We start from the raw sequence: 15,246 nt of genomic DNA, 5'->3' as shown, positions 1-15,246 counted from the left end.
CGGGCGTCTCACACAGCACAGGCAAATCGATTACAGCTCCAAAACAACACGTCCCAAATACTACACATGCAACAACGCGCCTCTCAAACGGCACAAGCAAAACATACACCGGGAAAATTCATTCGGATTAATGAATGTCATTTGCAATCATTGTCATTCAGTTCACTTCCCTGAAGAAACAACTGGCAATACAAGTAATACATTTAGACGTTGTTGTCAAAAGGGTCAAATTAGACTGCCTTCTTTACATTCATATACTGAATATCTACAGAAGATTCTAACTGACGATGTACCTGAAAGTGAAATCTTTATCAATTGCATTAGATCCTACAAATCGGTATCCACTATGAACATTAACGGTGGCACTGCACGTGACATCCGTCTTCAAAAAATATTGTTTATTGATGAATGTACAATGGCATGAAGTCACTTACTCAACACCATTCATAAACTTCTACAAACGTTTATGAATAATAATATTCGATTTGGAGGAAAGGTACTTTTATTAGGAGGAGATTTTAAACAGTGATTAGCTATTCTTCCAGATGCCATGCACTCAGCTATTGTTCAGTGCACCTTAAAATACGCAGACAATTGGCATTGCTTTCAAAAGATACAGTTAGTAAAAAAGATACGATGTCCAGAACCAGATCATAACAATTGCTTATTACAACTGAGAGATAGTACACTCACCAATACAGATGGACTTCAGCCACATATTATTACAATTCCTCAAGCCTTTATCTGCGACGACTTAGTTACAGAGAGATTTGGAACAGCAATCTCATTAGACCAAATGCCCCTTTTAACACAACGCACTATATTAGGTCCAAAAAATATTAATGTGGAAAACATAAATACCCAAGTCATTCCATTACTTCCTGGAGAGACACAACTCTTTCTAAGCTCTGACAAACTTGACTCTGATCACAACAATAACCATCTTAAATGACCTTACAAGTTCTGACCTGGAATTACCTTTTACACTTAAACGGCGTGTACAAAGAAATTTTCCAATAAACCTTTACACTGTGCCACACACTTTATTGTTTGCTTTCTATTTGCATCATCTACACCGTCACACTATTCTATATCTCATTCATACATCACGCTCTTTGTCATTCCCAACACCAGGGGTTGGCGAGCGAAGCGAGCAGGGGGCGGAGCCACCTAGTAAAATTATATATGCACTGAGTTGCATTACCGATTCCTCATTCAAACTGGCTTAAAACACTCAAACATAATATCAAGAACATAATATAAAAAATGGTAACTGGATTGAATTTTAACTCCATTGATGTTCAAGCTGAACAGTAAGTTTCTTCTCTGCTTTAACTCAATGGTTTGAATTACCTCTTATTTACAAACTAAATTAAGCTGAAAACCATGGCTTTATTTAAATAAAATTATACAAGTTCCACATTCAGTTGGTCATGTTTTGCGTACAATTTTATGAAATCTATTTACGTCATCGATATAGAAGTAGCATAGAAGTTACCCCACACAAAGACAACAGTGATGCTTTGATTATTCACATTACAAATGGCACTGGATACAAAGTTGCTATTACTCCTTTTTTTTTTTTAATTAAAAAGGTCCTAAATCTTCATATACTATGTTTATTGATTGTCAAAAGACTTTAAAAAAATAATTAAGACAGAAGTGCAAAACATTTATAGTTTAAAGTAACAGCTGTGTCAAATATTTTATATTCAATCATGTGATACCCTTTAGAAATGCCCTTTCAGTCCTGTGTATTTAATTTTCCTTATTTTATACATTACGTTCAAAATTCAACGGAACAGTATTCAGTGGATTGAAGTTTAAACAAAAAGGCAAAATGCCCAGTATGTCCAAAAACTTTAAAAGCAAATTCATCTAACAATGCAAACTCAATTTGTTATGCTGCTGAATAAATGAATAGCATCCTACGAAATAACTTCTCTTCAGAGAATAGAGTATATTTTTTTGGGAGTGGTTTAGGCAAACACTGTAGAAGAGCATGAAGTCATGGTGTTACAGTATTTCAAATAAAATATCAATATGTCCTTTTAACAAACTGAGCCTGTGATGGCATCAAAGCTTAAATGCAGATCACTTCTTAGCTTGGAAGCACTATGTGTAAAGTTTACATGTTCACTTACTTGTTCAGAATTCCTCTAGGGACACCAGTGATCTCTCATATTTCCAAAATCAAGCAGTTAGCTAACTGCTTAAACGTCATGTGATCATAATTCAGTGGAACTCTTGATGAACTGGCTGCCAGAATTGGCTGCAACTACCCACAAACACTTAATGTGAGCAGTAGGTGTAGAAAATCAACAGATGAAAAAAAAATTTAAGGGATGTTGAATTTTTACTCAGAATTTTTTAATTGACTATTTATTCTCAGTGTGGACACAATTTAATACACACTGTGGCTGAGAAGTTAAGAGGTTTACATATAGTTCTATGAAATTAGTACAGTTTGACTGAAAACATATTATGCAGAGATGTGTTTACTAACAGAAGCAACACAAGCCTGTTCCGGTAATACTGAGTGCAGGGCAGGAATCAGAACTGGACTGCGGCACAAGACAACGCCTAGGCACAAATTATAATCACAAGCATCAGTTTTTAGTTATGTTGGAAGAAACACAGTGCACCAAGGGTTATCAACTACACCATTCTGCAGCATTTAAAATGTGCTTTGTTAAAGGCACATTCAAAAATTAAACACAATCAAATCGGCAAAAATATGGTTAGCCATATAAATATGAACAAATATGGCATAATTCTACACTACAGACTGAGAACTTGTATGCCAGTTTAACTAATACATGTCTTGTATTCTACCCATACAAGGTGAGCTTTAACAAAATTACACTGTGGTTCTGTATACCCCACCAATGCAAAGCTCTGTTGCTCAGTACTGTTTGAGGATTATAAGCTATATATAACAATTTTAAAATACAAAAAAGATTAACTCAAAATTTGTGATTTGAAATCCCCTGGGAAGAATCTCCTGCTTTGCTACACACATGTTCTTTTTGGTCACTAGTATTATTAAATGCAATCTAGTGTACTCTTCTTTTTCAAGCATAGCTTCTCAAACCTTTATCATTTCTTAAAAGCATCAAAAGACTGAAACTTTTATCATGTAAGAAGGTTTTCACACATCACTGTTTAGAAGATTAGCTCAGTCTGGTGACATAATCTTCTTAAAAATTAAATTATACAAATTCAGAGTTTTCAATGAAATACTCAACATTTCCAATGAATTTCCTAGAGGACAAAATGCTTTGTTGTCATATGCTATGACCAGCATAAGCAAGAGCAAAACAAAAAGACACAGATGATGACAGGTATAAGAAATTCATTAAAATGCCTCTGAAAACGTTTTCAGTTTCAGCTGCCAGAAAATAAATTAAAATTAGTGAGATCATTTTATGAGCGGCACGGTGGCGCTGTGGGTAGCGCTGCTGCCTCGCAGTTGGGAGACCTGGGGACCTGGGTTCGCTTCCCGAGGTCCTCCCTGCATGGAGTTTGCATGTTCTCCCCGTGTCTGCGTGGGTTTCCTCCGGGCGCTCCGGTTTCCTCCCACAGTCCAAAGACATGCAGGTTAGGTGGATTGGCGATTCTAAATTGGCCCTAGTGTGTGCTTGGTGTGTTTGTGTGTGTCCTGCAGTGGGTTGGCACCCTGCCCAGGATTGGTTCCTGCCTTGTGCCCTGTGTTGGCTGGGATAGGCTCCAGCAGACCACCGTGACCCTGTGTTAGGATTCAGCAGGTTGGAAAATGGATTGATGGATGGAGATCATTTTATAGACTTAATAATGTTACAGCTTAAAAGGTGTTATAGCTACCCGTTTAAAATGAAAAACATAAGAAGGAACGTCAAATTGAATTGCATTAACAAACAACACAGCCACACTGAAAAAAAAAAGGTGATGATTCACACTTAATATTTTCAATCTGAACCAATATAATTATTTTTAGCTTATTGATCCCACAATTTTTAAGTTGAGGCAAATCATTTAGAGTGATTGGGTGCAATTCACTTGTTTTATACTAAATCTATTTTTTAAGTTGTTGTTCGTTTTTGGCAGTTGGAAAGCCAGCACGCTGGAAAGTTCTACCGGAAGAATATACAAACGGCCCCTCAAACACAGCACATGAACAAACTAAAATATTAAGTTAACTGAAATAGGATTTCTACGTTTATTCCCTCCACCATAACTTAATCAAAGTAAAAAAAAAATGTTTGTACCAAAGTGAGATCTGAAACCAAATATTTCAAGCTACAGCACTAAATGACTAATCTTAAGTTGCTTGAAAGAGAAAATTTACATTAAATGAACAACATCAATGTTATACTTTTTTCAGTGCAACAGAAAAAAATATATCATTCCATGCAAAAACTCCTTAGCAATACATGCTACTTCCACCATGAATTATACTTAAGACGGCTTGAACAGGGCTCTCAAAGCTGTAAAAGCAAGCTGGATGTAAAGAGAAGTTGCCTCTTGGGAGCTTCATTGTAAGACTAGTGGGGATCCATTTATCAGAGGAGTCTTTAAGTGCATGATGATTGCATAAACTGTCCATCTAACCACGGTGCAGTAGATCTGTTCATATAATTTAAAGTTCATATGCAAACAAAACCCCTAATATGGACACCAGTTCAAACAAGATCAGAGCCGACTATATCTGCTGAAAACTGTCAATGGTCAAACGGTTAAGAAAATAATGTACAGAATATATAGCACAACAGGCCATTACTCAACAACCACCTGGGCACGGTTCAAGCCCCTTTCCAATAAATCACTTCCTACAATGTGAAAAGCATGAAAGGAAGAACACATGAGACTAGCTAACACATAAACTGCTCTGGTCATAAATTAGCCTCATCTCCCAAGTTTTTTTATCATTTGATTCACTGTGCTGTTTTCCTTGTTAAATATTTAAAAATGCTAAAAAGAAAGAAATTTTAAAAAATCTAATTCAAAGGCTAAAACCAAAGGCAATGTTATGTATAAAGTCACCAATGACTGAGTAAGAAGTTATTTGATTTTTATAGCTGACAGAATGTGTCTTTGCCGAAATGAATATTACAACAGCAGCTCATTAGACTGAGGTTATCTTCTTTGTTCTGATGCACAAAAAACGTGGAATTAAATCCCACAGGACACAGCCTGCAGCTTTAAGCATCCCTTTCACGGCTCAGTTTTGTGATGTGCAGCCAAACACACAGCAAGGACTGATTATTCTATGATCAGTCTCTTCACAACTTGCCAAACAAATACTTCATGGTGCTGCTCTCAGCAGAAAAATGGAGAGAAAGATAGGTACCAACCATAGCTCATACTCATAAAAAAATCACCATGGACATTCTCCAAACCTCTAGTGTGCTTTGTTTATAATAAAAATGTATTTAATATGTTTCTGAAAAGCAACCATTTACATTATAAACCTTACGTTGGCATATTTCACAATATTGTGAAGGAGGATTATAACATTTTCAGAGATTTAACTGTAAAGAAATATTTTTAAAAAAGTCTTCAAAAAATGTGCAACGATGCAAAAAAATATCATACTGGAATTCAATATAATCTTATCAGTGAAAGAATGCTTTGAATTATCTATGCCAAAGACGCTTCTTTTACAAAAATAGTCTATGTTATGTCTATTAGTAGCTTTCATATTTATTCCAGGAAAGCTGAATAAAATTAAACAAAATGAAGGACATATTTAACAGTCTGATGTATATAAATATGTGCGTTATCGTTATTTAAGCAGTATGTGCAGAATTTCACAGACAAGGTGTGCCTTGACTAAATGTGAACATGATTCATCCGTTTTATCTTCTGCAGTACTCTAATGTGTTAAATACCTCATAAAGCTAAAGCATCATTAAATATTCCCAATTTAAAAAAAAAAAAAAAAAAAAAAAACTGAAACCCCAAATTCACTATTTTACTGGGTGATGAGGAATACCAGGTATGAGACTGGGACCAGCCATGGATGGGATATCATTCCATAAGAGGGAGTCTGAACTGATGACCGATGTTCATCTCATTTTTTCTGAAAGGATGGGAAAAAAAAAAAAACTTGGGAAATGTTTCTCCACTGGGTAAGAGGCTATGATCGCTTTATGACACTTAATGGCTTTATTAATGCAAAGAAAACTGCACAGTTAGCAACTGTGGTCAGATGTACACAAAAACTACACTTAGGTATAAAACCTAAAACAAAAACATCAATAAAATACAAATGTCTATGCATAATGTGTTTGAATTTACATATTAAATCTGGAGAAAAATATAGTCTAGCTAAATGGAATGTTACGACATTAGCAGGTATAAAATTATTTTGGATTTTGTTCCCTTATATTAAAGGTATTCTACGTTATTGATCATGGTGTTATGCAGGGAGTGTTACACTTTGCTAGTGATAGCCAGAAGCTTAGCCAACATCATTCTCTGTTAATCTACCAGATATTACAAAAATAAATCACATAACCCCAGTAACAAGAGAAGCAGATTGCTGTCTGAGTGGGAAACTTCATCAACAATCTGCTTTAAAAAGTTTACTGCATTTTCTTATTAAGTGAGCATTCAATTCATCAAGCCGTTTAAAATTCACATGCTTCATTTTGCTTTCTACATAAAATCCGCGAACCTGACATCCCTGGGAGCTCTATTGTTCCTGTATCTGAAAGCTCATATTTCAGCTTCCTTTGACAGGTTAATGCGAGAGAACTTAACAAAATTTCTCTTTATGTAAGACATTAAGTCAGAAATTTTGACAGCTTATATTTCAGGATATATATTTTCATCATCACAGCGTACACTGCTTCCCTACACATTATCATAATACTCAATGAGGTTTCCTTAGTACTCAGACAAGACCATGCCACACAAGTTGAACTCAGACTAATGAAATAAGATCTCATTCGTAATTCTTTCTGCAGTGTTTATCACACTATTATACTTGTTGCCATTGACACCACTATGAGACTTTGCAATACTAATAAGATTTCTAGTTTCACCTTTACCTGGACTTTTCACTTGACCTACGTTAAGAAATGTATTGACAATTATGTTGGTACTGCTTCTTGCTCCTAAAGTTAGCTACAGAAATTTATTAACCAGTTCACCAGCTTCCATTTGTCTTTGAAATTAAGTGTCAACATAACTTCCACAACTCTGCCTTTTCCAACATATGTCTCTTCACGTCAATAGCTATTCAACCTTGCTGATTTACAATTACATTCTTTACAGCTCTATGCATCCCAATCATGTTAAAAAAAATCTTTACAGCTTTTCAAACTCTGTCACCTCAGTAGTCCTGAAACCAACTTCCATAATAAAACACTTGGGATGCAGTTGTCCTTCAACAAAGGATATCCTGTACATTCAACATTACTGATAGAGCAGTTATCAAAGTCAGAAGCAGAACCAAGAGATTATATTTCTGTGGAAATAACTTTCACATCCTTTTTTTTTTTTAATCACTTAACATCACCCAAGAACTTTGTCCTACAATGCAACCACAAGAGAATGAATTCATTCTAAAATGCATGTTTATAAGCCTAAACGAAAGCTTTAAGTCTAAATGAAATTGTCTCTACTCAAGAAATCACACTCACCTAAAAGAAATCACACTAAAAATTACACATAACCAGCTGTTGGAAAAACATAGAGCACACTGCACACCTTTTATGGTGACTGATGCTCCAGCTGTTAAGAAATAAAAGTTAGATTTAGCTAAAATGAAGTATTTCCAAACAAAAGCAAACAAGAAAAATACTGCAGAAGACATGACTGTTTCAATAGTAGACGATGCTATTTCCTTTTTAATAGAAAAATGTGCATAATACAATGCACAACTGAGAAAACTATTAACAAAAAATATTTAAAAATATGTAATTGTGACTTTCCCCAGCCAACAAGGCAAGCAAAGCACATGCTCAAAGTTGTGATCTGTGTGCATCTGAGGCTGATATGAATGCATGAAAAAGTTGTCCAGAGTTACTGTGCAAAGCATCTACTTTGAACTCTGATTTCATCATCGTTTGAGGAGTCTGCATCTGAGGTGTCTGCTGTTAATTGTGGCACCTGATGGCCTGAGATTTACATCCATTCTACTGATGATTCACCAATCAAAACACAGTACTCACTGGTGCCCACCCTCTCAACTTTGACAGGTGAAAAATTACAATTTTCATTTCAAGGCATATTTTGTCTTGCATTTGGTGTCACTGAAATAAACATATGAGGAAGGAAACAAATACAAAGAACTAACCAACAAAATACATATATTTTGTGACACATTTATTTATGTTTACATATCATTTTGTTATTATCCATCACATTTCACAATGCATTTACAAGTGTGTTTATTTATTTACTGCATTCATTCATTGGTTTACTTTTGCTCTAAATATTCCTCCACAGATGCATTCACATTTTGCTACCTACAGTACAATGCATCATAATTTGGAAACAGTATACCACATTTACAGAGCTGTGCGGCTGGAATACCACTGCTTTGATGTACTGTAATAATAATCAATTATTCATGTTATTTTAATCTGAAATGTTCCTGTACTATCCAGCATTGCCTCCACCTTTACAGTTCTTATTACTTTCACTTTCTCCATACATGGAAAGACTGACAGGGTGAGTGATATGTTGACTATATTTTGTCAGGCTTAGTTGTTTTAAGGCATTCCTGGGTACAATCACTCATTTCAGCCTTGAAATCTTTGTCTGTCCTTTCATCTGTGCATGTGGATCTGTAGTAACAAATAACTCATAAATAAAATTAACAGATCATGATCAAACTGGTATTCTTATTACAGTATTAAAATATCAGAACCTTACCGATAATAAACATACCTAGTTTATTGGAGCTTTTGTTTTACTATCTAGGACAGTGGTTCTCAAGTTCAGCTCTGTGGGGCCCACTGTGGCCACAGGTTTTGTTCTATTCATAATTAATGTCACATTTTGTACCTTAATTTTTAACCAGTCTTACGGTTTAATTAGCTATCCTTTATCTTTTCCTATTTTGCTTTCAAAAAAGTGCAGTTGTGAATGATCTAAACATATTTTTGCCATACCTTTGAAATGTTTCGATTTAGTCATTCTCTTTCTTGTTTACATCTTTTCTGGAGTTTGCTCTTTTAATTGTATCTGAATACTGACAATTATGACAGTAGATGGCGCTATACCAGCGCTTAACCCTGCACAGACAGACACAAGAGGCACACTTACACAAGTTCACGCTTATTATTTTCTTCTTCAGCACAATACTCACAGTGCACCAACCCACAATAATTGCTCAGTCCTTCCTTTCTCTTTTCCCAAGTCTTCTGCCGCCTCTACTCCTCCACTGGCAAGCTCCGTCCTCTTCCACCTGACTCCGGCCCCTGAATGGAGTGAGGCAGCCCCTTTTATAATGCACCTGGATGTGCTCAAGGTGCTCCCTGATGACCTTTCTGCAGCACTTCCTGGTGTGGTGGAAGTGCTACATGGGCACCCGGAGTGCCAGGTGTATCTGCTTCCTGATCCGGCAACACTTCCTGCTGTGGCAGAAGTGCTGCATACCATGGCTTCTGAGCCATCCAGGCGGCCCCTGGCGGTGGCCATGGATCCCAACAAGGTTGAGCTTCCAAGCTCTGTTCCCATGGCCCTAACACCCACCAGGGTGGCTGCCTTCTCGTGCTCCAGGGGTGGTACTGCTCCTCTCCTGGTCCTTCGATCTTCCAGACGTCCCGACTGGGCATGAGCCCCACCCGTCCGCCACACAATATAATGGCAAGTAGTACAAACACCAGTAGAAACAACACTGAATACTAAAGGGAAGCTTTTTCAGTTTTACCCACTGGCATGCTTATTAGTGAACAAGGGCTTAAAAAAAGAATAAAATATTTGACACATACAGAAAACATATTTTACCCATTTAAGATGCATATATTCTTGCTTCAGTAAAAATGTAGCATAATACATTAGTAGTTTCTGGATTGAAACGACAACAAAATGGTTTGCTTAATTATGGCAGAAGTTGGCTGGGACAAAAACCTGCCACTACATGGTTAACTTGACTGAAAATGAGAAGTACTGGTCTAGGGGACTATGACTTTGCTTTTGGGAAAAATGCATCAAATGAGACATTAGAATTGAAATTATCAAAATATTTTTGAGCAATGATGGATGGGGAAAAAAAAAATCACAAATTATACAGGTTTAACATGTGTACTCAATGAAATCCAGTTTATCTTCAGTCTCATCTCATTTGCGTCAAATGTGGTATAATGTTGATTTTGTTCAGTCTAAATATGGAACATGCAAAATAAATGTGCTACCAATGTGAGTAAGAGTTTAGGGAAATAGTTTGTTTAGCTTAACCCAGTTCAATAAGAATAACATGACCCTCTCAAAACCACTTAATTATATCTAAAAAAATCAAGATGCATACAACATGTTAGAGTCCTTTTGTTTCACTATGCAAAGTTCATAGTATTCCGAGAGGAAATGTAACACTTCATTTATTACAAGGACTAGATGAACTTGCAGAACGTTTTAAATTAGATCACAACTAAATGGGGAGCAGGCAGAGTTAGAAAAAGACAGAAAAAAAAAAAAAACAAACATACATGCAAACACAAAAAAGCCAAATGGAAATTGAGTATACCAAGCACCATCACAAGGTAGTTTTTAAGTAGATCACTAAAAAAAATTAAATAACACTAAAAAGCTATTGTCCTGCTAAGATATGCAAAAATGTACTTGAATTGTGATTTTGTGTTCATATAGTTTAAAAATGTATTATTTCTTTGAAACTGTATAAACCTAAGAAATATTTATTTTTTCAAATTCTGAAAAAGAAATTAAATTGTTTTAAGTGGAATTATAGTAATTTTTGAAAAATAAAGACTGGTATTCTTGCACATGATGACCTAGAATAAAACATTAATTTTCTGGGACTACTTATTTTCAAATTTGAGTACATTGCTCGGTTCCCAATCCACCAAAATATCAATTGTATTGTAGCAAATGATTGTCTACAATGCTGGCCCAATGCAACAGTTTTTTTTTTGTTTTGTTTTTTAAACCAAAACACTCTTTAAGATGTCTGAATAAGGCTTTATGACTCCCAAAATATTTAAAAATGATTTTAAAAATTATAGCATGAATAGTCTCTTGCTATGGGAAATATGACAAATAAAGTTCCCAGGGGAAAATTACACATAAATACCCTTCACATCGACAGCTAACAGTTGAGAATTTCTAGATTTTTTTTAACCCAAATTCACCAAGTGGTAATGCAACTCTGACTTCTCACCCGATATTTTACATATAAAAAGTCTCAGCTAAAAAGGCTATTTTGCAATCATATTGTATTTTGGGAGAAACAAAATCCATTTAACATGTTTTATTTGCCATTATTTTAACAGAGCATTGTACAAACCTTATTAAACCAAAAATAGCCTGTTTCTACACAGGAGTCACAGAACAGACACCAATTATTTGCTTTCCATTTACCTTGTCTGCAAACATCAGTATTGTCATCATGCTAACACATGCAAAAATGTGCTTCATTTGTCATTTTGTGTTCACAGATTAAGTATCCATACAAATATCTGACCTATAGAGATTAATCAAGATAAACTCAGACCATCCTGTCTCTTTAGGAGACAATATTTCGACGGTATTCACTGTTAGTCAGGCAGAAATTATTTGGCCTTTCAGAGGTTTAATGACTATCCTGCTGTTGTCAAAGGAGAGAGAATGTCACAGATTTTGCACTTAAAGAATTCAAATGAGTGGATGGGGTTAGGAAAATGGGAAGTCAATGGAAAGGTTTGGAATGGTGCAGAAAGAAAGACTTTTAAAAACAAAAGATTTTATAAGCACAAAACATCCAGGCTAGTGCAATTTATTAGGCTCTATACAATTGAATGACACATCTGGAAAAGAACTAATACATTAATTAACAGCTAAATGCATATTTTATATTTTTATGTAAAATCATTTTAGTGTATGTATAACTCTCCCTCTGACGTTCAGTAGATTTAATAAACAGATGCTGTTCACTAATATTTTATTTAATAGTCAACAAGCCAGGTCTCGTCATGTATAGGAATTCGTTGTTATATTTTGTCAATTTTGGTCAAAAAGTTGATTTTAGATTTGAAGAAAAAGCTCTTATTTTAACTAATCGTAACACAGTTAGTTCATATAAAGCTTTTCACAGAACAAACACTTCACCACATTGCAATTTATAAAGTAAACAAACAGTGCTGCTCTAATCAAAAAGATAAGATATATTTCAGATATAGTACCTTGTGTGTATGATCTATTGTAAGGGAACAAACTTTTAGAGATTAAATATAAACAGCACAAGTGAGAAGACTGACAATAGATGATGACAGATTAGAACAGAATCAGGGTACACTCAGATCAGGCGAGTTTAGAATTGCCAGATAACATAACATGCATTTCTTCGGGGATGTGGGAAGAAAACCAGTGTAGTCAAAGAAAACCTCAGACAGATGCAAGAAAACATGTAGCCTCAAAACAGATGATGACTATTTGTGCAATTCAAACCCAGGAAACCAGATCCATGAGGCAGAAATACTAACTCACCGTGGTTTCTTTTATTATGTCATATTCACTCATTTTTAAGTTTATTATTTAAACAGAACATACAAATTATATGTACATTTTAAACAAGTGTCTGCTAGTCTGTTTCACAAAAAGTCCTTTCACTCCTTTCCAATATTATAGTCTTTTCAGTCTTCTCTAGAAATTCTCTTTATTTCATTAATGTCTTCTATCTTTAACATTAAGGCTAAAGTAAGGTGGTACTATAATGCAGATTTTACACTGTAGTAGCACAGCTCCAGGAGAATGGGTTTGAATTTGGATTTTTTCCACAGTTTTTGTTATTTGAAAGTTTTCCAATTGTCTGCATGGGTTTTCTTGGTGGACTCAACTTTTCCTCCTATATCCCATAGACAAGCATGTTAGGTTATCTGAAAGCACTAAATTGACCTCATATGAATGCATTTGGATGTGTACCTGTTCGTGTCCTGCGATAGATTTTTACACCAGGCCAACTGCCAAGCAGTACTAAATCAGATATGAATATGAATACATAGATAATTTCAAGAACGATACATTGATTTTTCAGTGACTGTAAGAACTTCTGATTAACTTTTTTAACAGGTTTTTTAACAGGTTTGACCACCCTAACCCACTCTCACCTCAGAGTACTGCACCCTCCAACCATCCTTCTGCTGATACCAGCATAGGAGAGAGTTTCCCCCAACCCACAATTACAGCAGCGCAGGTGAGCAGACAGCTGAGGAGACTTTGTGCCAGCAAAGCAGTGGGTCCAGATGGAGTATCGCCACGACTGCTGAAGGTCTGTGCGTTGGAGCTGGGAAGACCTCTACAGTGCATCTTCAACCTGAGCCTGGAACAGGGGAGAGTACCGAGGCTTTGGAAAACATCTTGCATCACCCCTGTCCCAAAGATATCACTTCCTATTGAGCTGAACGACTTCCGGCCTGTCGCTCTGACGTCACATGTGATGAAGACCATGGAGCGGCTGCTGCTTCACCACCTAAGGCCACAGGTCCGCCACGCCCTCGACCCTCTGCAGTTCGCATACCAGGAGAAGGTGGGAGCAGAGGATGCCATCATCTACATGCTACACCGATCCCTCTCCCACTTGGACAGAGGCAGTGGTGTTGTAAGAATTATGTTTCTGGACTTCTCTTGCGCCTTCAACACCATCCAACTTCTGCTCCTTAGTGACAAGCTTACAGAGATGGAGTAGATTCATACCTGGTGGCATGGATCATGGACTATCTTACAGACAGACCTCAGTATGTGCGTCTCGGGAACTGTAGGTCTGACATTGTGGTCAGCAACACAGGAGCGGCGCAGGGGACTGTACTTTCTCCAGTCCTGTTCAGCCTATATACATCAGACTTCCAATACAACTCTGAGTCCTGCCACATGCAAAAGTTCGCTGACGACACTGCTATCATTGGCTGCATCAGGAGTGGGCAGGAGGAGGAGTATAGGAACTTAATGAAGGACTTTGTTAAATGGTGTGACTCAAACCACCTACAACTGAACACCAGCAAAACCAAGGAGCTGGTGGTGGATTTTAGGAGGACCAGGCCCCTCATGGACCCCATGATCATCAGAGGTGACTGTGTGCAGAGGGTGCAAATCTATAAATACCTGGGAGTGCAGCTGGATGATAAGTTGGACTGGACTGCCAATACTGATGCTCTGTGTAAGAAAGGACAGAGCTGGTTATACTTCCTTAGAAGGCTGACGTCCTTCAACATCTGCAATAAGATGCTGCACATGTTCTATCAGACGGTTGTGGCGAGCGCCCTCTTTTACGCAGTGGTGTGCTGGGGAAGCAGCATAAAGAAGAGGGATGCCTCACGCCTGGACAAACTGGTGAAGACGGCAGGCTCTATTGTAGGCATGGAGCTGGACAGTTTGACATCTGTGGCAGAGCGACGGGCACTGAGCAGGCTCCTGTCAATAATGGAGAATCTACTGCATCCTCTAAACAGTATCATCTCCAGACAGAGGAGCAGCTTCAGCGACAGACTGCTGTCAATGTCCTGCTCCACTGACAGACTGAGGAGATCATTTCTTCCCCACACTATGCGACTCTTCAATTCTACCCGGGGGGGGGGTAAGCGTTAAAATTATACAAGTTATTGTCTGTCTGTATACCTGCATTGTTATCACTCTTTAATTTAATATTGTTCTTTATCAGTATGCTGCTGCTGGAGTATGTGAATTTCCCCTTGGGATTAATAAAGTATCTAATATACCTGAAGATAACATGGCATCTCAAATTGCTGGCTGAACTAATAACATTCCTTAGAGGTACAGTTCTTTGTTATTTGATGTACCAAATATAAATAAAGCTTTGAAAACTTTCCAAATTGTATCTATATTAATTTAATTACCTATATAAGTGACTACTACAATCCCTTTGTTTTGCATTGAGGAAGCAACTTGGTTGTACATTGATATAATTCCAAAGTAATTTTATGTGGACTAGAGCATACTCGTTTTCTCACTTTAATCATCAATTGGTGTCCAAACATACAAAACTTCCTTTCTAAATTGTTAATTACCAAGTATGTAGCAAAGGAAAAATTGTAATCATGACTCCAGCACATTTAACATGCATTTTATATACTGAATTACTTTTCA

At 36.7% G+C, this 15,246-nt stretch overlaps 1 protein-coding gene across 8 annotated transcripts in view; it reads right to left on the bottom strand.

Moving 5' to 3' along the window:
- The window catches only part of eml1 (EMAP like 1), a 231,870-nt gene that overhangs the window by 133,985 nt on the left and 82,639 nt on the right, over positions 1–15,246 (bottom strand). Inside the window, exon 1 of one of the 8 annotated variants that reach the window (XM_051919896.1) lies at positions 5,975–6,014. The exons of the other annotated variants lie outside the window; for them this stretch is intronic. Coding sequence (XP_051775856.1) covers positions 5,975–5,999 — 25 coding nt within the window. The 5' untranslated portion in view covers positions 6,000–6,014. Of the gene's footprint in view, positions 1–5,974; positions 6,015–15,246 lie in introns of those variants that run through there. 8 annotated transcript variants of the gene reach the window in all.

Source organism: Erpetoichthys calabaricus, chromosome 16 (genome assembly GCF_900747795.2).
Source record: "Erpetoichthys calabaricus chromosome 16, fErpCal1.3, whole genome shotgun sequence".
Taxonomy (NCBI): domain Eukaryota; kingdom Metazoa; phylum Chordata; class Cladistia; order Polypteriformes; family Polypteridae; genus Erpetoichthys; species Erpetoichthys calabaricus.
The sequence above is the reverse complement of the archived record's forward strand: the minus strand, read 5'-3'. Positions and strand labels throughout refer to the sequence as shown.